General features: G+C 34.9%; 3 protein-coding genes across 9 annotated transcripts; 1 reads left to right on the forward strand and 2 right to left on the reverse strand.

The window, feature by feature from the left end:
* Window positions 1-6,456: 6,456 nt before the first annotated feature.
* LOC111463282 (cell division cycle protein 48 homolog) lies at window positions 6,457-11,889 on the reverse strand. The gene is made up of 9 exons (XM_023107165.1): window positions 11,730-11,889; window positions 11,409-11,574; window positions 9,923-10,151; window positions 8,401-9,167; window positions 8,079-8,300; window positions 7,904-7,975; window positions 7,540-7,821; window positions 7,056-7,415; window positions 6,457-6,983 (listed from the first exon to the last, which is right to left on the reverse strand). The coding sequence occupies exons 1-9, from the start codon at window positions 11,756-11,758 to the stop codon at window positions 6,693-6,695; spliced, it is 2,418 nt and encodes an 805-aa protein (XP_022962933.1). The 5' UTR covers window positions 11,759-11,889; the 3' UTR covers window positions 6,457-6,692.
* A 1,228-nt stretch (window positions 11,890-13,117) lies between these two features.
* On the reverse strand, window positions 13,118-16,369 carry LOC111463420 (transcription initiation factor TFIID subunit 8-like). Of its 5 annotated transcripts, none has more exons than XR_002713885.1 (3): window positions 14,613-16,369; window positions 14,462-14,506; window positions 13,118-14,243 (listed from the first exon to the last, which is right to left on the reverse strand). XR_002713885.1 is itself a non-coding variant. In XM_023107349.1 (2 exons), the coding sequence occupies exon 1, from the start codon at window positions 15,726-15,728 to the stop codon at window positions 14,649-14,651; it is 1,080 nt and encodes a 359-aa protein (XP_022963117.1). In that variant the 5' UTR covers window positions 15,729-16,369; the 3' UTR covers window positions 13,118-14,243; window positions 14,613-14,648. The 5 variants fall into 5 exon arrangements, 3 of the variants coding, with proteins under 3 accessions (XP_022963117.1, XP_022963118.1, XP_022963120.1); XR_002713886.1 differs by lacking the exon at window positions 13,118-14,243 and adding an exon at window positions 14,271-14,319; XM_023107349.1 differs by lacking the exon at window positions 14,462-14,506.
* Window positions 16,370-17,342: 973 nt separating this feature from the next.
* On the forward strand, window positions 17,343-21,581 carry LOC111463102 (thylakoid lumenal 15.0 kDa protein 2, chloroplastic-like). 3 transcript variants are annotated; one of them, XM_023106916.1, is made up of 7 exons: window positions 17,343-17,656; window positions 17,847-17,950; window positions 18,070-18,160; window positions 18,487-18,555; window positions 18,632-18,741; window positions 18,984-19,093; window positions 21,377-21,581. In XM_023106916.1, exons 1-6 carry the CDS (start codon window positions 17,440-17,442, stop codon window positions 19,074-19,076), a joined length of 684 nt encoding a protein of 227 aa, XP_022962684.1. In that variant the 5' UTR covers window positions 17,343-17,439; the 3' UTR covers window positions 19,077-19,093; window positions 21,377-21,581. The 3 variants fall into 3 exon arrangements, with proteins under 3 accessions (XP_022962684.1, XP_022962685.1, XP_022962683.1); XM_023106917.1 differs by lacking the exon at window positions 21,377-21,581 and adding an exon at window positions 19,201-19,289; XM_023106915.1 differs by lacking the exon at window positions 21,377-21,581 and having other exon boundaries at window positions 18,984-19,283.
* The last annotated feature ends 870 nt before the right edge of the window (window positions 21,582-22,451 follow it).

Below are 22,451 nucleotides of genomic sequence, written 5' to 3' on the forward strand. Positions count from 1 at the left end.
AAAAAAAAAAAAAAAAAAAAAAAAAAAAAAAAAAAAAAAAAAAAAAAACTTTACGATTCTTTCTATGGCTCTAGTCATAAGCTATAACAACTCTAGCTCGCAACTATATGGATGAAGCAGCTCGACAAAGGAGGTGGACAAAGCAGCTCAACAAAGGAAAGGGGGTATTACGAGCCCTTTGCCTCATACATCTAACGTGCTCGAAGTGAAAGCTCGTGGAATTATTTCATATAAATCTATGCTCTAGAACCAAAGGCTCTATTACTCGGCCGAGTCTTTATTTTGTGCCACATTTACTTCATCTTATTATAAATTTAAAAGTTTAGTTTAAAAAAAAAAAAATTATATATATTAGTTTAATAATATTCTTAGCATTTACTATATGGGTCCCTTCTTTACCTTTTATTGATAATGGATCATTTTAAGGTACATGAATTTCAAATTCCCTCAATTATACATTGAATTCTTCATTATCCTTTTTTTTTTTTTTTTTTTTTTTTNTTTTAACTATTCAAATATTTAATCATTTTATATTATTATTTTTATATTGACCTATATAATTTTTTGTATTAAATTACCCAAAATTCTATTAGGTCATAAGAGTGTCGTTCTACCATATAGTTACGATGCTCGAACATATTCATCGACTCACCGAACCGATCTCATAATTCATAATTCAAAAGAAAAAAAAAACAAATTTTATAGTACTTTATATTTTTAATATTTTCACGAATCTAGCATATAGTTGCAATGTTCGAGTATATTCACCAACTCTATCAACCTCATCACACGTCATTCAAAAGAAAAAATAGACAAAATTTTTAGAGTACAATATATTTTTAATGTTTTCACCGAGTCTATTGCATCATCCTTTAGGTTTAAATCAATTTTTATTAATGTTTTTATTGATCCAAATATATCTCAATTAATTATTATCTTAAACGTATGATAATTCAATACCTCACTTCTACCATTATCGAACTAAAAAAATCTCGAACATAACTAAATTGATTTAGACGTATATGATTAATCGAGAGGTTGAATATTCGAATGTCTACCGGTGTAAAATAAAAATTAAATTAAGAACAGGGTAAGAAAGAAAAAAATAAAAGAAATGGTGTGGCAGAGGATTGGCCCATTCTTTGTTTCATGTGGCTACCTGTTACCATTTGTTGTTAATAAAATGGTGGGTTCCATATTTCAACAGTCATTTACACACACAAAACCCATCTCTTCTTCTTCTTCTTCTTCTTCTTCTTCTTCTTCTTCTGCAATTTTCAGCACAAACCCAGAATTGGGGAGAAGGAGAGGTAAAAAAAAACAGAGCGAAAAACTGTAAAAAAAACAGAGAGAAAGGGGTTCAGCCATTTGTAGCAGCAGTAAATATTGTTGGAGAGGCAGTTAAAAATGGAAGGAGTGAAGGAAAAGAGTGAAATTGGGGAATACCCATGTGATCCTTGTAGATCTTTTGGTAAAAAATGCAGCAATTTGGTTAAAAAACAGCGCACTAAATTCTACATCCTCCGCCGCTGTGTGGCTATGCTTCTTTGCTGGCATGAACGTGGCGACCCTTGATATATCTCCACCACCACCGCCGCCGCCGTAGCGCCGCCGCTGATGGGCTTCTTCGTTTTGTTTTGTTTTGTTTTGTTCATACAAGGTAATTCTCGGAGTACAAAAGATTAGTGCTTCATTTTGCTCTCTCCCTCTCTATCTCTCTCCCATGGCTAATAATAATGTAACATTATTCAAAATTTCTCTCTTAATTAATGCCTTTTTTTTCTCGAAATTATTAGGGTCGAGAGATAATGAAAGAAGAATAACGAGTAAGTGTTCGTGAGTTCAAATTTCTTGAACGTGTAATTTTCATATGGTTACATTCCGTGCTTGTAAATTCAAATTCAAAATCTTTGAACTTGAAATTTCCTTTTGCGTTATGTCACGTGATAAACCTGAAAAAACGTTAAAAATATGTAAATCGATCGAATTTATTCCTCTACACACTTTTAAGCTTTGATCTTTACGTGATTTATTCTTCACTGTTCAAATTTTCAAGACTATTCAACGTCGGGAGGAGAGAGAGATGCTTTTTCATTTCATTATAAAAATTTCTAATAACCTCTTAAATTTTAGATATAGTTCGAGAGTTAAAACATAAGACAAGAACAATGATTGTAACCTAACGTCGTAGTTCCCTTTAATAATGACTTATCGTTATGACGTAAAATTCTAAATTAATGAAATATCCAAAATGATTTGTCAATTCGGACAATGTTATCACAAAGGGCGTTTTGGTAAGGAAACATGGGACAAGAACAAGCATCCGCTCTTGTTCTTTTATTTTCTTTTGTCATTTCTTACTATACACACGCGTGTATATATATATATATATACACACACACATACACAGACACAGACACGTATCCGAGATATGTACCATGCGCTTTATAGCCTATCAATTGTAGAGCTAATCGGACATGTCTATACAACTAATTCTTATATATATGATAGTGACACTTCGATTATCGACGATACAATCGATATTAAATTTTTTTATGATGAGATTCTAATTTATTATTTGCACCAGAAATATTACCAGTCTTAAATTTGTGTCAAATCTATCCTTATTTTTAAAAAAATTATAATATTACATGTAAATTTAATTTTTATAAAAAGGTAAGAAAATAGTGAAAGGTATGAGTGGTTTGAAATAAATGCTGATATTTCAAAACTATTCGTGCGTGAACCTCCTGTAGAAACTTCTTCCTAGCAGACACGTTTTAAAATTATGTGGCTGATAGTGATATATAATGAACTAAAGTGGACAATATTTACTAGCGGTGGGCTTAGGCTATCACAACAATATTGTACTAAGTGGCTAACAACGATAGGTAACAGATTAAAGCGGACAATATCTGTTAACGGTGAGCTTGGGCTATCACGGTAATACTGTACTAAGTGGCTGACAACAATACGTAACAGACTAAAGCGGATAATATGCAAGTGGTAGGCTTGAGTAACCATCATGTAGACTTTTTGTCTAAAAATCGAATAAATTTAAACTTAAAACGGGTAATTTTGAAACAATTATATAACAAAACTAGCATACTATTGCAACGAATTCATTTCAAGTCACTAATATATCGACTTTCTTCGTATTGCATGTTTAGTCAACAAATTTACTTCAAACAAATCACTCACTCTGTCACATTATTTCAAATCACCATCTTTGGGTCGACTTTCTGTCTAAATTTGACAAATTCGCACTTTGATGACAGCGGACTTGTAATCGTGCACCACTCACTTTCCAACAACCAGTGAGTTAAGTCTATTTATTCTTGTGTCGCCTAGGGCAAAGCAACATATACTCGAGCCTCTGACCTCAGTTTAAGAAGAAAGTTTTAAAAAACACGAACAGACAGAGAGATTTCGAAAGAGAGTTTTGTAGAGAGAGAAAGTGGGAGCCCACAGATGGAATCGTTGAGAGGGGGGAGAGAGAAAGAGAAAGGAAAAAAAAAGGGGAAAACTTTAAGTTCTGATGATATCTCAGAGACCCCTCGTGCGGCCCTCCCTTCCCCCTTTCTTCCTCACTTTGACCTCTCTCTCTCTTCATCATTTAACCCGAACGCTTTCAATATCGCAACTTTTTGTAACGGTTCGAGTTTACCGCTAGTAGATATTATAATCTTTGAAGTTTTTTTTTTCCCAACTCATAAAGTTTTTAAAACGTGTCTGCTAAGGAGAGATTTTCACATCTTTATAACAATATCTCGTTCTTCCTGTCGAACTTATGTGGGATCTCACACTCGGTCCGTTCAAGTTTATAGGTTCCGTGGTAATTTAGTGAGGTATTAGAGTATTTGTGTTCGATCGTAGTAACTTCGTTTACTCTACCATTAGTAATGTCGATAACTACTTATTGAATTGTGTGCAACTTTTCGCGTCAACCAGCGAGAAAGGGTGTGTAATTTATTATTTAGAGCTTTAATCTCTTAGTCGAAAGATGTAATATACATAAACGACTTGAGTTCAGCTCGAGACGTTGGCATAAGATTGAATTTATTGCTTTCGTTTTGGCACAAAAGTTGAGTCTATATTACGTGAGCTATCGATCTTAAAAAAAGAAATAAAAGTTGTATTTCAACTAGAGTTAAAATCGACTTAAATATTATTCAACGGATTAAAATATATATTCTTGATTAAAAAATTAGAGATTCGAATTTTCATATTGTAAATGTTTGCTGAATCCAATCCACCTAAATGAAAGTGAGAGTTCTCTTATTTATAATAATTTACTTAATATAGAAATATGATAAATTACCAATAATGTAGAAATATGAATACAATATATTTGTCTATAATAAAATAACAAATATGTAAACAGTAATTTAAGATAAATATCTAGATATTTGTCTCATAATGAACGGTCAACTATCTTTAACACATATCTTACGTGTGGATAAACTGATAATATATTTTAGATCAATTAATACTGCTTTTAAAAGTTTTCGATAAACTTTAATAAATAAAAAAAATCCAAATTTATTTTTTTATATTTGATTGAATTGGAACAGTCAACTTCTCATTACTGTATAATTTTTTTTAATTGTCAGAAGAAAGCATATTTTTATTAAAAGAAAACATAAACAAAATGACAATAATATTTGAAAATTGGATGGATCTTTACCCAAAATAATTTAATATAAGATTAAATAACTCAAGAACAATCCAAAAGCAAAAAATTAAAATAGAAAATATAAAAATGTAAGAATTAAAAAAAAAAAAAAAAACATATAACTTGGTAGATAATATAAGTTCGATAACATTAAATATTTTATTATCAATATGAACGTAGCTTTAAAAAAATTAAAATTAAAAATTTTATTTTGAATAATAATTTTTTTGTTAAATTATAAATTTGGATAAACAAAATTTAGAATTACTCGTCCTCTGCTGATTTAGGAAATGATCATGAGTTTATAATCAAATGATATTCTCTCTATTGTTACTACGCCTTTTGGGAAGGCCAAAGCAAAGTCATGAGAGCTTATGTTCAAAGTGGACAATATCGTAGTACCAATAGAGACAATATTCTTTGATTATAAACTCATGATTATTCCCAGGACTTTCATTCATCCAATAACTTCTCTTAATCGAGGCTCGACTCCTTTTCTTTTGGAGTCTTAGTCATTTTTTACAATGTATTCGAGGCTCACAATACGTTTGTTCGACATTTGAGGATTTTATTGACATGACTAAGTTTGTAATTTGTCAACGATGTCTAAGCGAGAGAGATTCAAACGTATAACATTTTGATTGAGAATGAAATTCAGTCGGTCGAGATTCCATATATTTTTAAAAAGTAAAAAATAAAATAAAAGAAAATATAGAGAATTGAAAAAAAGTGGTGGGGGAGAGAAAGGAAGGGAAATGAATAGAAGAAAAGGTGGGATGATGATATGATGTGGATCCCATCAACCATCAACCATCATCCATCACCATAATTGAATGATAAGGCAAATGGTATATGACATGATTTGATGTGTATGCGTTACCATTACTACCATTATGCTACTGTCTTAATAATCTCCCCCCTCCCCTCTTTCATGTCTATGTAATTTGATTTTGGACATAAAAGCGAGCGGTTAGGTACAAAATTTACTCGTTTTAAGAGACAAGAATCCCAAAACTCCGACCGTTTATAACTCGGTTACATTGACACGCCAATCATTAAGTTGACTCGCTCCCCATATTACAAACAACTCTCTGATGAATCCAAAACATCTCACGTTTACCTTTAATTTCTCAATCTTTTTTGCTCATAAATATGGGTGACATGATCTTTTCACTATTTCTACTAGACCCCTCTAGTTTTTGGCATTTTTTTTTTTTTCTCTCCTTTTTGGTCCTTGCCTTGTCACTCTCAATCTACTTCACCCCTTTTTGAGTAAGGAAACATGTCATTGTTAGCGTTGTCCTAGAAATGCTATTCATAGATGTTTTTTAATATTTTTCTCTAACCAGGAGTTTGTACCAATCATGTATGTGGTGAGATATGTGTAAAATTTGTCTTTGTGGGGTTGCAACTTTGGAACCGTAGACGGCCATGAGATAAAAATATCACGAACATTTAAAAAAGTTTGATGTATAACAACCCTCGAAATATTGTCTTTCTTTATGATTAAAAAATGTTACCTAACAAGTGAAGCCATAGTTTCGGTTTGTATGACTAGCATTTGACTCATATTTGTGTGTTGTGCTAATAAACATTTGGTCGACTCATATTTTTTGTGCTAACAAGCATTCGGTTAATACACATTCAACATGAGTATGAACATTACCAAACCATTGATCTTTTACGAACGAGAGAACGAGAAAGAACGACAAAAAAAAAAATGAACTATTGTCAAACCTCCCTCTGGAGGGATAGAAAAGCGCAAGGGAGTTGAGATCTTGTGGCGTTCTAATAAAGTATCCATTATAAAGCAGTAATAGGAAGTAAACCAGCTCAAAGACTACATTATAGGCACGTATCACTACCCAAGGGGAGTGCCCTGAAGCCACGAATGGGACCAAACAGCCCTCCAACTCTAGGCTCCTCCTCCCCCGACAGATAATTTATATGAGAAACGGACACAGATTTGCAGTATAAGAAGAAGAAACGTTCTAAACTTACATGACACATGAAAAACCTAGTTGTAAAGATCATCGTCATCAGCCCCGCCCGCTGAGGCTGCAAACGGGTCGGCTGCTGCAGTTCCAGAAGTGTTTTCTGAGAATCTGAACTCAGAACCAAACCCTCTTGACTGCTGCAGTGTTTGAGCAAATGCCTGGTATTTTCGGATATCAGCATCACTCACACTTCTACGAGCAAACTTCATCGACTCCTCGAAATGAGCAGCTTTAATCTCCGCCACCTCGTCTTCTACATCTTCTTCCATGGCCTCAGGATTATCTCTTCTCCTCCTCTCCCTCTCAATATCCTGCAATGCAGAAAATATTTAAATGTGTGCACAACTGAAAATATGTATAGAATTCGAAGTGCAGGATTTTACCTTCTCAATATTCTCTCTGATGGCATATTTGCAAGCACGCTGGCAGATTTCTGTAATATCAGCACCACTAAAGCCCTGAGTGTACTTAGCTAGGGCTCTAAGGTCTACATCTTTCGATATCGGAGACTTCCTCAAACAAGCCTTGAAAATTTGGTGACGAGAATCCTCGTCGGGAAGAGGAATATAAATCAATTGATCGAGACGTCCTGGACGAAGAAGTGCAGGATCTATAATATCTGGTCTGTTGGTAGCTCCAATTATGAAGACAGTCTTCTTTGCTGACATTCCGTCCATTTCAGTAAGGAGTTGGTTCAGAACTCGATCGGCAGCACCTCCAGCATCTCCCACGCTGCTGCCTCTCTGCAGATAGTTTAGTCCAGAGAGGCTATAAAAGATTTGCAAAACTTAATTTTACACAGTTCTCTATCAGGATGACTTACACAACAATAATGTTGAATAGTTACACGAGTATGGGAATACGAACCTGAGTGGCAATAGAGTCGAGCTCGTCAAAGAACAGAACACAAGGCGCAGACTGGCGCGCCTTGTCAAAAATTTCCCGAACATTGGCCTCACTTTCTCCAAACCACATAGTAAGCAATTCAGGACCCTTGACACTGATGAAGTTCGCCTGGCATTCATTTGCAATAGCTTTGGCCAGAAGAGTTTTTCCACATCCTGGAGGGCCATAGAAAAGAACTCCCTTTGATGGTGACATTCCAAATTTCTCGAACTTCTCGGGATGTTCCACTGGATATTGTACAGTCTAATTGAGAAACAGAACAAAATTAGATCATGAATGAATTTTCTCCAAACTAAGAAGATCATCCATCGGGAGCATGAGTTACCTCTTGAAGTTCCCTCTTGACATTCTCAAGACCTCCGATATCTTGCCAGCTGACATTGGGCACTTCAACGACCTGACAAAAGAAAAATTAAATCAACACACGGTATTGCACCAACGAACGCTAAAACGCAAGCTGCAGTTAATGCCACAAGATAAAAAATAACACGAGCACTTACAGTTTCACGAAGAGCGGAAGGATTACTCGTCCCAAGAGCAGTCTGGAAGTGCTCATTTGTAACTGCCATTGAGTTAAGAATTTCGGCATCTATTGTTTCATCTTCTAAATCAATCACATCCATCTTCTCTCTAATGCATTGAAGTGCAGCCTCGGTACAAAGAGCTGCCAAGTCAGCTCCAACATACCCATGTGTATCCTTGGAGATTCTTTCTAAGTCAACCTGCAATATCCAACATAAGAAAATGAGTGAACTCCTTTGATGATGTAGCAACCGACAAGCAAAGGCAATTAGAAAGAAGTATACACAATTGAAATCTTACATCTTCAGCAAGCTTCATATTCTTGGTATGGATACGAAGAACCTCAAGGCGCCCAACTTCATCAGGCACTCCAATATCGATTTCCCTGTCAAACCTTCCAAATCGCCTCAAGGCTGGATCGATGCTGTTTGGACGATTTGTAGCTCCAATAACAATGACATGGGCACGAGATTTTAACCCATCCATAAGTGTCAGTAGCTGAGAAACAATCCTTCTCTCGACTTCTCCATGAGTCTTTTCTCGCTTAGGAGCAATTGAATCAATCTCATCAATGAAGATAATAGATGGAGCATTCTTTTCTGCCTCCTCAAAAGCTTTCCTAAGATTACTTTCACTTTCTCCAGCTAACTTCGACATAATCTCTGGTCCATTGATACAAAAAAAGAAAGCCCCAGTTTCATTAGCTACAGCTCGGGCGATCAAGGTCTTTCCAGATCCAGGGGGTCCATAAAGCAGAATTCCCTTTGGTGGCTTTACTCCAATGGATTTAAAAAGCTGTGGATGTCTCAGTGGCAGTTCCACCAATTCACGGATTTGTGCCATTTGTTTTCTAACACCACCAACGTCATCATAACCAACCTCATCTAACCTATCTTCATCCTCTCTTCTCACAGGCTCCCCTTCACAGAAGATTTCAGTGTCGGGAGCAACCACACAATACTCAGGAGGATCAGTTTCAATAACTTTGAACTCCACACTTCTCATTCCTCCCCTCACAAGGAAGAGATCACCCTTCCTCACTGGGCGATAGGCCTCCAAGAAATAAGCTGCATGATATGAACAATATAAGAACTAAGAAATATGCAAGCTTCAGTGTATTAAAAAAAAAAAAAAAAAAAAAAAAATCTATGCTTAAATTTGACCAAATGTTAAACATATGAAAAGTTATCTACCTTTGTCGAAGATCTATCTAAAGCTATGTACCAAAGACATGCAAATATATACATATTATTAATTAGGAAAGTGAATTAAAAGTTTTGAAAATCAAAGAAAACCATATCAGGTACCGTCAAGTAGTTGAACCCGTTTCAATTAAAATATGTAAAAGAGAAAAGACACATTTGGATGCAAACAGGATAGGGGAAGACAAAATTGGTTTACACCAAATTTTAAATGTATAAAGGAATTTGTTCAAGATTTTAAAAAATAGTGATAAACACACATCAAAAATAGTGATAAACAAGCTGCTTCCCGGCAATGCACTGTACGCCAATGATAAACATACAAAGAAGCATGGAGTTCCTGCTGCACAGTACTTAACATAAACGAAAAGCACATGAGCGGACCGCAATATCAAGCATCACAAGTCACAACAAAAATATTTCCATAAACCAAATAACTAAAAATGATCGAAAAGGTAATGTATGAGCATTATTCTAAAAAGTCAATTGAAAAAAAAACACTTGGTCAATCATGTAATAAATTGGGAAAGGGGAAGGATCAAATGAACTTGCCAGAAATTAAAACAAACAAGAAGCAAAAGACAAATCAACGGAAAGAAATAGGTAGGATAGAATCTCACGTTTTAAGTATGCATCAAAAAGATTCCCAGTGACACCTTCAATAGTGTCATCTACTGGAAGAATGTGTACCCGCTTTCCATATTTAACATCAGCACACTGATGCACGGAAACAACATCTCCAAGCCTCACCCGAAGGTTGCTTCTCACAACCTTGTTCATTCTTATTTTTGGTTCATCACATGTGTCATCAGCAAGAGCGATGCAGATTGTATCCCTCCTTTTCTTCCCCTGAACTCCAGAAGGAAGACAAAAGATACAGTTACAAACAAAATATTGCATGCCATTCAAGAACGATCTCAAGCTGAGTATGAGAAAGCAACATTTTTTTTTCCTAGGAAGAAGTTCCTAAGATCCCAAAATGGACAAGTAAAAGGGAAGGAAGCGAAGTCCATCCCCTTCCAAGAACAAAGGAGATCTTAAAATACTATCTAATTGGGTGGAATCAGAAAAAAAAAAAAAAAAGAAGATAGTTCTAGAAGTCTTTTGTTCCAATTAGAAGCTAGGGAAAAAGAAACCCAAAGGACTGATTTTAGACGGTTCCGTTTTTGCAGAACAAAAATCATGTACGAACACGTTAGATAACGGTTTAATAAAGCTGTTTTTTGTTAGCATGCTCAATAATGATTTGTTTTACCAAAATAATAGCAATAATGAAGTTACTATTTCTTCCTAAATTACAAATTTGCTACGTGTACAATAACATTGACTTCATAAGTCGTCCAATCAGAATCAGTTTCCAAAAGAAAACAGAAAACTATCCTCAGAACAATTTTGTACTCAGCCACAAGATTCTCATCCAAAAAAAAAAAACCCTGGAATTCTCACTAAAAAGTCCTCAATTCCTCCTGACCAAATTTCAAAAACAATATTTCAAGATCTGGCAATGATGTACATAGCAGACAAAATTGTTTAAGTAGTCTTCTGAGCCAAAATGGAGAGTTGTGGTAACTTATTACGAAAAACTTCAGAATAGCACAGTTTAATGAAACTCGTCTTCTAAGCTTCCAATAACTTCTATAAATCTCAAAATCACAACTTGCAAATCAACACACAAGCTACATAAACTTCTGTAACTCATTCATTTCTATGGTATAACCACAAGCTATGTAAACCCAACCCAAACTTCATAACAACCACAAAGTCCACAATATCAAACTTTCCGAACTCAAAAAGAAAAGACCGCCTAGAAGAACTAATGACGCCCTCTACTCCAAAAATCAAAACGCACTCAATTCACGGACCCGAAATACCAAATGGAACCACTAGTTAATCTAAAATTATGAAATTTTATTTTTTTCAAAACACACACACACACACACACACACACACACAATCCATAAAGGGAAGAGCAAACCTCCCCGATTCTACAAAATTCAGCAACATCACTTAGGGAAAAACATTTTTAAAAACCTAGCTCAATGAACAAATAAATACGTCCAGGAAATGATAAACAACTGATACATAAAAACGAGAATAAAATCATACCTTGATCAAGATCGTATCGCCACGGAAGAGTTGAAGCTTCTCCATAGTATCAGGGTGAAGCGCAACCACCGAGTTGTCATCATTGACGGCCTCATCGACAATAAGCCGGTTCGCGGCTTTCTTGCGCTCTAGAATCGCAGTACTAAAATCTCTCTTGGAACCCTTACTGGAAGAAAGAAAGAAAAAAAAAAAAACGCATTGACAGCATAATCAGGCAACAAAATCACAATCAGAGCAGAAATTACTCATCGGAAAAACACGAAATGAAGAAGATGAAGAAGAATTGAAATTGGGATCTAGGAAATTGGGGAGAAAGCTTACGAGTCGGAGGATTCAGCTTGATTCGCCATGTCGATGGCCAAACAGAAGACAAGAGGCGGCTGAGTTGTTGCAGAGACAACAAAATCAGAGGAGAAATGGCGATAGAAAGTATATGGAGAGATCTGAGTATAGAGAGGTTGGGATATGATATTTATGCAATTGGTTGCTCCTTTTCTTGTTAAGAAAGAAAAGGTTCGTTGTTCTTTTCCTTTTCCTTTTTATTCTTTTTATTATTATTATTATTATTATTATTATTATTATTATTATTATTTTACTTCTTACTTAGTTCTAGAATATTTAATTCCATCCTTAATATAAATAAATAAATAAAAATAAGACATGTATACCTTATATCAATCAGTCGAATGCTCGAATCTTTCACTCACATGAACATAACTCGAGTTCTATCAAGAGGGTAGATACTCGAATCTTTCATTCGTTATACTGTACGAACATATTCACTTTCTACTAAAATGTCAAATGCCCGAATCTTTCACTCGACATAATTACATTAACACAACTCGTTTTCTATTAAAAGGTCAAATGCTTGAATCTTTCGCTCAACATATTAATGGGAGTACAATTTTATAGTGACTAAAGAGGTAGATGTTTAAATTTAATCTCATATAAATATTTTTAAAAAACTCGGTTTACTTTTTTATTATTATTATATTATTATTATTATTTAACTGCATTTCATGCTTTTGTGAAGAAAAATATGAGCATTTTGTGGAAAAAAAAATGTTTTTATTTATTTATTTATTATTATTATTATTTTTTTTTTGTATGACTACCAACATACCATCAACACGAAGGCATCTCAACGTTTTTCTCATTGCTTTGACTTTCGAATCTCTAGAATTATCCATTAATATAATTATAAATAATATTTATTCTTATTTATTTATTTTCTTCTCAGATAAATCCAGAATGTTCTATCATGAGAGGGCACACTCTCCAATGCAGACCATGATATAGTTTGATAGTTCAAATAATAACAAAGATAAAAATGAAGATTAGGGGAAAAAAAACTTACAATTCAATAATAATTAATTAATCTATGTTCGAGTTAAAATTAAAAGGTTACCAATACTCCAGCCATCGGATCAAGCTCATGCATAATACTCCTAACCATTGGGTAAATTTTATATTTAAAGTCCGCACGAGTATTACGAGGTGACTATATTGATCAAATCTGATGTACACTTTCTAGATATAAAATTTCGACGTTCATGTTGAGACATTACTTCGCCCTAAATATTTCATTAAATTAAAATTTTAGTTCATATAGTTCAAGGATTCAAATGTTTGGCTATGAATGATGATACCCATTGTACACCATTCTAATGAGAAAATATGCACAAATTTCGAAAACAAAAAAAACCAAATAGTTAACCGTACAATTTCTATTTGTCATATGAACGTGCACACAAGCCACATACATATGAACGAGTTTATAAGAAAAAATCTAAATAAGACTGGCAAACAATTTGAGAAAACTAAAACTAACCGTCAATCAGGCTTGATTCAAAAGGGACTCGAATTCAAAATATTTCCCATTGAAACTTGACAAGGTCGACGTATGGGGATTGGACAACAAGGCATAACTTAAATTTCTGTTTTTCGGTAGGATCGACAAGCATGTCGCAAAGGGTCAGCTCGGAAACCATTTTGTAGCATGACATTCCAATGCTTAATTTATCAAAAAGCCTCCAAGAAAGTAGTCAGGGTATAAAGCAAGGATGTTTGTTCTAAGAAGACACAGCAGAAAGCAACATAAAAAGAAAAAATTTCATAGACACAACTTTGAGACTTGTATCTCAAATCCTATCCTTATCCAACTCCACAAAATCGATATTTGAAACGGGTCGATCAATAATTCACCTTCCAGACAACATTGAGGAAGAAAACGAAACAAACACATTATTTGAGCATTACAGTTGAAAGAACAATGATAAAACACAGGAATATGCGAGATCTTACAGTACTTCAACAGCTATAACCCACTCTGGCTCATTCTTGCCCCTCCTTTTGCTTAACAGATATGATAAAAGTAAAGTGTCCACCTATCTAAATTCCTCGTGCGTTTACAAAGAACATTCGTGATGCAGGTCTAAGGACGCGTTATTTTATTTTATACTGTGAGCGTTCTTACTAACTTGCACACATCTCGACTGTTCTCTCGAGACAAATCATGGTTACAATATCCAAATTAGGTTCTGATATCTTTTTAGCTGCAGCTTAATGTTTTACTCTTAAGGACAAATCATACCATTCAGAAACGTTCAGTAGGTTTCCTAGGGAAGATCAGATTAGGTAAATCTAAGTCATAAAAAGCATAAATCAAATCTGAAAGCAGTAAAATAGAGAAATAGTAACCTTCGAATCATACCTGTGCCATGAAGAAAAAAATAAGGAAATCTTTGGTCCTGCAGTTCAAGCAGGTTCATCAGAAGACAAGAAGAGAGAACCAATCCAGAAGCTGCAAAGAATGGCCACCTTTCAGTACTTTCCCTGCAAAAAGAAATCCGGTAGTTTCATGGTTTCATTAAGCTTGAATTCAACATCATCGTTTCTTGTATGCATTATACTGCAAAAAGGGAAATTGGACTTTGACTACAAAGTTCCCAAACCAAGGAGCCAAAAGATTCAATATCACAACTCAATAACAGAACAAACAGTTGAAAACACAATGTGAGAGATGAAAAGAGACGCGAGACTGAGACCGAGACCTTCTCGATAAAATTTTCACAAGCATTTGCATCTCTGAAAAAATCCTGAGTAGAAATACAAGGAACTCAATGTAAATTACAAGAATGGCCGTACTACAAGGAAGATATGCTGTTAACTAAAGCAACAATTGCACCAGCTAATACCAAATACCTAGATTAAATTACTAACGCCAGTCAATATATTTATTCACAACTGATTGAGTTCTTGCGGGTTCTCCATAGACTTCCTAAGAATGTATTCAGCTCTTCGTTTCCTATCATCCCTTTCATCATACCGTCCAACCAAGACTGTTGTTCTACTAATTCCTTTCTTTTGAATGTTCAAATCCAAAGAATCACCAAGAAGCTTCTTCCCTGTTTTAAACTTAAATTGAACAGGATGCCTAGTAGTGGGAAGATCCTTCTTCTCACCCTCGTCGTCGTCATAAAAGCCACTGCCTTTAACAGCTTCTATGACCGGAGCAAATGCCTCTAACACAGAACCACTGTCATCAAACACATGATCTGAATGTTTAAGAGGCGATTTGGCCACGGAAACAGCATCCTTCCTCGGTTGTAATTCTGAATCATGGGATGTGTTACTATTCAAAATAGGTAATTCTTCCTCTATATTGCCAGTATCAACAACCAACCGCTGCTGCAGACTTAAAAACGACTTCTCTGCCTTTCTCCTCTGCTTTGCTTGCTCAATCTTATCGGTGCGAGGGTCCGTTGTTCTCTTATTCCACACTGGCGTATAAATGTAAGTGTGGGGATCAGGAAAAGCAGGTAGCCAATTGGGTATATGTTTACTAGGAGGTGTTTCCCTCATTTGAATGAAACTCGGAAGCACGTTGCAGTTCTTAATAATAGGAAACTGCGGCACTGGCTGAGCAAATGGAATCTCTTGCACCGAATACATATACTCCAAAATTTCTTGAATTGAACGTGAACCTGCAAGACAACGGCTAACCTCAGCATCTTGACTAGACCCAAGTGCTTCTAAATCTTTAAGTCCTCTAACAATGTCAAACACATTACACTCAGTTCTTCCAGCTAAGTTAGAATAGAAATTCGCCATCTTTCCCACGTTACTAAGATACACTATTACAATTTCCGCCAGCGTGTCCAAAGCAGACTCCTTCGATCCCTGAAATCCCAGACTCTGGCATATCTGTGCTGCTGCAATCTTCGACGCCGCTCGCCCAAAATCATCAGCTCCAGCTCTTCTAAAACGATCCACCTGATTTTCAATCTCTCTCGTAATTTTCCCACCTCCATGGCTCATATTCAAATTCTCGAGTCATTTATGGCTTTCACTGGGCCTGCGTGATTCACCCCATTACTAAGCACTAAAATCAAACAACTTCCAATCAAACGTCATATCAGAAAAGTAACCGCTCTCATCTGGCCTATTAATACCAAATGGGGGGAAAAAACGCGCTCGAAATTCAAAATTGAAAGAGCAGGCCAGCAGTTCCTTGAAAGTCCGCGGGGGAGAAAAGGATTCCCTCCCTCTGAGACCCGTAATTGCAGAGACTTCAAAACGAAACCGAAAGAAGCAGGTCTATCGAAAATTCAAAATGACGAACCAGTAAGCCTGAAGAAACTCACAAAATTAGCCAAGAAAAGCACAGATTCCCCCGAGCTTTCCCACAAGTGATATGGAATCTTCGATTAACACAGATTCTTCAAAGCCGAGAAGACTCCAGGATGGAACAACAAAATTAAAACCCTAAGAAGAAGATCGTTAGGGTTTACAGGAAGTCAGCGAGATGGAGGGAATCCAAGAATTCAAACGAAAATGGAAAAAAGAAATTTGACGGAGGAAAATGGATAAACCCCGGCAAGACCCTTGGAAATAGAGATCGATGAGGAAAGAAAATTTTTGAAGAGGAAAAAAAAAAAAAAAAAACCAGAGAATGAGAAAACGAGATCGATGAATAACCGAGCTGTGATGATGCATGTATTTATATAGCGTCGAAGAAACTCTTTTTTTTTTTTTTTTGGAGTTTTGTCTGATTTATTTTCATTTTGGGCTTTCCATATGGGCCTTGGAAAGCCCACTAAGCTCTCTCGAGTCTTAGTTCACAATTAATTTTTATTTACAATTTCTTAAATAATAGAAATAATTTTAATCGGGAAGATTAATAAAAATATTTTTTATATTAAAAAAATTAACAAGAAACCAAACTAATTTTAAGCATTAAAAATATAAGAACTAAATTTAAATATTAAAAAATTAAAATACATGACCAAAATATATTTAATTTTTTTATGGGAACTAGAAAAAAAAAATTATCCGTTATCGTAGCGCTTTATGTAGGCCTCGTGTCTACCTCTTCGAGGAAATCCGCCCCCCTTCTAGGCCTAGCGTCTTTATTGGCAATCCACCTCGTGTCTACTCCCTTCGGAGAATAGCTTCTTCGCTGGCACATCGCCCGCCGCTTGGCTTGATACCATTTGTTAACACCCCAGGCCCACCGCGGGGAGATATTGTGTCCTCTTTGAGCATTCCCTACTTTAAAACGCGTCTGCTAGAGAAAGGTTTGAGCATTCCCTCAAGGCTTTAAAATGCGTCTGCTAGGGAAAGGTTTCTACACCGTTATAAGGGCGTTTCGTTCTCCTCCCCAACCAATGTGGAATATCACAGTTATCTAAAGGGGGGACAACGATAAAATCCCGAAAATGAAATATATATATATATATTTTTTGCTATATTAAAATTTAGTTGATGATAAATTTATTTTTCAAATAATAATAATATAACTAATTAGCCTATGGAAAACTAGTGAAATTAACTACAAAGACGTATTAAAAATAAAATAGAATGCTCAAAATAGAAATTTTGAGCATTTTATAATAAATTAAATTAGTGTTGAAATTATTTTATTTGCAAATTAAATCATCTCTTGCCTCCCTCTTCCCTTTCTAGAACACCTGGTCTATCCAAAATCTATGGCACAAACACAGCAACGAGCATCCAGAAAAATTCGATAATGGCGTTTATGCATCTTCATCATCATCTTCTTCCATCGCCGTCTCTCTTATTCTCGAAAGCTTCACCGTCGGTTTCCAGATCATTATCTTGCTTGTCTACGCCATCATTTCCGTCCAAAAAATCAACTGATTGCAGCAACTGGCTTCTTCGTTTTCCCCAAAAATCTCTGAGTTTTGCGCTTTCTGGAGCTCTCGCGCTCGGAATAACTATCTCAGGTAATCACTCATTTTTGCAAATTATCATAGTTAAGATGAATAAAGAATGTTGAGTTCTGTGAGCTGTTTCGGGATTCGATGTTTAGATTATGAAATTAGGTCTGACATTATGATGGAATTGTCTCTACCTTGTTATAGAAAGTTTGGATTTAGTCGATGCTAACAGTAATTCAGTGAGCGTGCCTCGTAGGAGTTGGATTTGCGGACGCTATAGTTGGGGTTAACAAACCAGAATTGCTTCCCAAGGAGTTCACCTCTGTCATTGATGTTGCTGGATTTCTATCTGATGGTCAGGTGTGGTTGCTTTGCTTCATCATTTTTTTTTCTTCTTTTTGTTGTGTTCTTTGATGTATTTTTTGTGCATTTGATCTTCATCATGTGGCCATTGCTGTTTCTGATTTTTCTATGAACAGGAAATTAGGCTGAAACAAGAAATTGCTGACATTGAGAAGGATACTGGTTATAAGTTGCGAGTTTTGGCCCAAAATTATCCTGTGACACCAGGTTTGTTCTATGGTTTATCGTCTTCATCTTTCAGCAACTTGTATCAGGAATCAAAACACGTTCCTATTGTCTTCAAGACTTCTGCTACTCCCACGCTTCATCAGCAGATAATGGAATTGCTCAGTTTTAATGTTGAGGACTTCATCACTAAATCTATTAAAATACATTGACTGAATCTTACTAGAAAATTGTATGTTTAAGCGTAACTTCAATTTATTAATGCTTCATAAACTTTGAATATTTCTCACACACACACATTGTCAAGCTTCTTGAGCTATGATTTCCAATCTAATCCGCAGAAACAATCAATGTAATGCTTTTCACAGGGCTGGCGATCAAAGATTTCTGGCAAGTGGATGATAGAACAATTGTGTTTGTTGCCGATCCTACATTTGGTATGCACAATGTTAGGACACTTTCCTCCCCATATGTCTTTGATGACAATGACATTCTATTGATATCTTCATTCAGGTAACATATTGAACTTCAACGTCGGAACATCTGTCGATTTGGACATTCCACGGAGTTTTTGGAGCCGTTTGGCTGGAAAGTATGGAAACATATTTTATTGGAAAGAGAAGGTAATGTCTCCAATAGATACTGTTGAACACAACTCTTTATTAACACTAATAAAAAAGAGATCAAAACTCCTGCACTCTGTGCTTTAGATTTCTTGAGATGAAAACCTTGATAGGTTGGAGGGATGTTTATAGTAGAGGCTAAACAATTTATTCCTAAAATATTTAACGGTTGTGAGCTTTTTCTATGTTCACGTGTTCATAATCAGCATCTCATATTATTATCAATCTGGTGACTTAAACAGGGTGAAGATGCGTCTATTGAATCAGCTGTCATTGCAATATCTAATTGCTTGAAAGAACCAGTTGGGCCAAATAACTGTTCTGAGATAAAATAACAGCATCAAACAATTTTGTAAGTATACTAGATTTGGATGTTCTGCCAATGTTGCATTATATATAGCCTTGTCTTGCTGCAATTTGCATGTCTTAAATGAAATCCTGTTCTTTTCCCTTTTCAAGAATGTGGTGTAAGTCTATTACTTGCGAAAAGAGCACTGGCAATAGTGATAAAGAAAAGATATGGAGGAATTTGATTCATTGCGTAGACATTTGTATCTCAGCTGTGTAGAAACCAAGAGAAAAAAATGGAGGTGCAACTTTTTAGTTGCCTGATAGCTGGTTATGATATGAACACTACTCGGTGCAATCCACTTCCCATTTTACTCTGTTTTCTTCTGTAGTTCCTCATGTTAGATGAACACGACTCTCCACAATGGTATGATATTGTCTACTTTGAGTATAAGTTCTCATGGCTTTATTTTGGGCTTTTTCAAAAGACCTCATCCCAATAGAGATAATATTCCTTGATTATAAACCCATGATCGTTTCCTAAATTAGCCGATGTGGGATTTTCATCATCCAACACCTCCCCTCGAACAAAGTACATCTCCCCTTAATCGAGGCTCGACTCCTTTTTCTTTTGGAGTCTTAGTCATTTTTTACTATGCCTTCGAGGAGGCTCGACTCATTTTCTTTTGGAGTCGTTTGTTCGACATTTGAGGATTTACCAATCTTTTGGCACAACTAAGTTTAAGACATGACTCTGATACCATGTTAAATGAACACGATTCTCCACAATTGTATGATATTGTCCACTTTGAGTATAAGCTCTCATGGCTTTGCTTTGAGTTTCTCCAAAAGGCCTCATCCCAATGGAGATCGTATTCCTTGATTATAAACTCATGATCATTCCCTAAATTAGCCGACGTGTGATTTTCATCATCCAACACATGCGACTATTTTAGAGCTCCCCTGTGTTGGGATCCATATTCTTTCTTTCCCAACTCACGATAGCCTTAAGAATGTAGGGTCAGACAAGAAATCCAAATTCATGACAATCTCTTTCTCATCACCATCCGCTGCACATACAAGAAAATGGCCTTCTTCTATGTCTTCTGGCATCAAACTGCCTCTTCGAATTCTTCGGCGAAACTTTCGGGTTTCGGTTCTTTAGATTGCAGTAGGGAGAGGCTCATTTGGAGCGTAGTGATGAATAATCTTAGTATCTGTTGTAGTAGTGAATAATCTTAGTATCTGTTGTAGTAGGAAGTGAAAGTGAGATTGATCGCTCTCATACCCCATAAACAAAAATAAACAAAGAGACAAAAAAATTTACATGGTTCGGAAAGAATAAATTCTCCAATATCCATGGGTGGTAGTCCACCACATATCTCACACTCTCACACTATGAAGTCTCTCTCACACAATTCCTTCTAATTGCCTCTAGGCAAATATAAAATGACACTAACTCTATATCTCATAACAATGCTAGACAAACATTGATAGACATAGTAATATTAATCCTCATATATGAATCAAGATTATTCATGTACGGATATGAAGAATGTATCAATATTACATGAATCGAAGGAGAAAAAAATACCAAAAGTATTCATGAATTCAAAAGATTCATGAACCAAATCTTCATGACAGTTCTCAACCGTATCGATATTTCCCATTTGTTTCACTATTTGATGTGGTAAACAAATGTTATATGAATCAAGATTATTCATGTACCGATATGGGAGAATGTATCAATATTACATGAATCGAAGGAGGAAAAATACTAAAAGTATTCATGAATTCAAAAGATTCATGAACCAAATCTTCATGACAGTTCTCAACCGTATCGATATTTCCCATTTGTTCCACTATTTGATGTGGTAAACAAATGTTATTGTGAACTTCAAGCTTCGGATAGAGCCGATTGGGAGAAGGTTTGTATCTCGTTAGGATGTACATCAAAAATTGCACTGAAGCTTACAAAAATATATTGTGAATTAAATTGAGTTAGGTTCGTCATGTAAATGTAGACCCAATTCAAATAATTTTGCTATGTGAAGCTTTAAATCATAGTTTATAATTCGTCTTCAACTTCGTTTTCATTGAATCTAGAATAATCTCGAATTAACTTATGCACATTGAACATCATAATAGTCTAAATTGTACGGTCACTTTTCCTTTCTTCCTTCTAATGTAAAGTGGTTTGAAGTTGATATTTGAACTTTCGATAACCTAATTATATCTAACTAATTTTCATTAATGGAACTACTCCTACAACTCCTAATTGCTTATTTAATGCTTTAGCTTAACCAATATACTTTCGTTAATTAACACTTTTTTCTTTTAGACCTAAGAAAATCATGATTAGGATGGCAGACCTAAAATTATGAATCCTGACTATTGAAAAATCTACATTGATCGGGAGAGCAATAAAGTAACGATATTTTTTACCAAGTCAAAAAATAGATCCCGTCACATCACTTTCTTTCCATTTTTTATATGAACTTAGAATTTGGACGAGATTGTATCAAAAGAATCATGTAAGGCGTTCTCATGCATAGCCATGTTTTCCTTGTACTTTTTTATTTGTTTATGTTTATTGATTGCATTAGAATGACGATATTCGTACTATGCTTCTTAAGGGAGGAGATTTTCAATAGCCCGTCTCAGACTGTTGATGCTCAATTCGTACAGTTGATTGTTCTTTGATGAATGAATCTTTGGTTAGTAACAGTTGTTTCTGTAAATAGCTTACAAATTCGTGAGTTACCACTTTTAAAGAATTTGGACGACACCTTCATTCTTTACCGACTTGAGTTAATTAAAATAAATTGTTAGTGATTTAAATTTTCTCGGCATATAATTTAATTAAAAAAAATTATGCCATGTAATTTAAAAATTACAATCTCAATTATCCCGTCATTATCTGTGGGTTTCATAATTCATTCTCTCCTTTTATAATTTTTAAAATTTTCAAATGGCTAATTTAATCAAAATTATCTTAATAAAATAAATTGCGTTTATTGGTCAAAATAAATTGGAAAAAGAAATAAAATCAAACCCAAACAATCACCACGTAGTGTTTGAATTATGAACTACAACCATTATTAAAAAGATTAGGAAGTAAAATATTCATCCGAATTTCAAATGAAATATTCATATATTGACCAAGATAACCATAACAAAAATATTGTATAAACTAAAATAAATTATTACAAGATATTAAAATAAATACTAATAGTGGCTACTATAACTTATTTGTTATAAATTAAAATGGATTTTATAAATTTAATGCACATTTAATGGTAACAGTGAAATAACAAGAAATTGTTTTAAAATAGAAATATAAAAATTAAATGCGAAAGACTTTGGGATTTAAGACTAAAATACAATTGAAAGATTGTTTGAATTTTGGACCAAAAAAACTT

The sequence above is a fragment of the Cucurbita moschata genome, unplaced genomic scaffold (assembly GCF_002738365.1).
Source record: "Cucurbita moschata cultivar Rifu unplaced genomic scaffold, Cmos_1.0 Cmo_Scf00028, whole genome shotgun sequence".
In the NCBI taxonomy this organism is placed as follows: domain Eukaryota; kingdom Viridiplantae; phylum Streptophyta; class Magnoliopsida; order Cucurbitales; family Cucurbitaceae; genus Cucurbita; species Cucurbita moschata.

Coding starts and splice junctions, on each gene's coding strand:
- LOC111463282 (XM_023107165.1), bottom strand. CDS start 11,758: ATGGCGAATCAAGCTGAATCCTCCGACTC. Junction 9,168..9,922: donor TTTTGATGCATACTTAAAAC/GTGAGATTCTAT, acceptor CATATCATGCAG/CTTATTTCTTGGAGGCCTAT. Junction 7,822..7,903: donor TCAAGAGGGAACTTCAAGAG/GTAACTCATGCT, acceptor TTTCTCAATTAG/ACTGTACAATATCCAGTGGA.
- LOC111463420 (XM_023107349.1), bottom strand. CDS start 15,728: ATGAGCCATGGAGGTGGGAAAATTACGAGAGAGATTGAAAATCAGGTG.
- LOC111463102 (XM_023106916.1), top strand. CDS start 17,440: ATGGCGTTTATGCATCTTCATCATCATCTTCTTCCATCGCCGTCTCTC. Junction 17,951..18,069: donor GATTTCTATCTGATGGTCAG/GTGTGGTTGCTT, acceptor TTCTATGAACAG/GAAATTAGGCTGAAACAAGA. Junction 18,556..18,631: donor TGTTGCCGATCCTACATTTG/GTATGCACAATG, acceptor ATCTTCATTCAG/GTAACATATTGAACTTCAAC.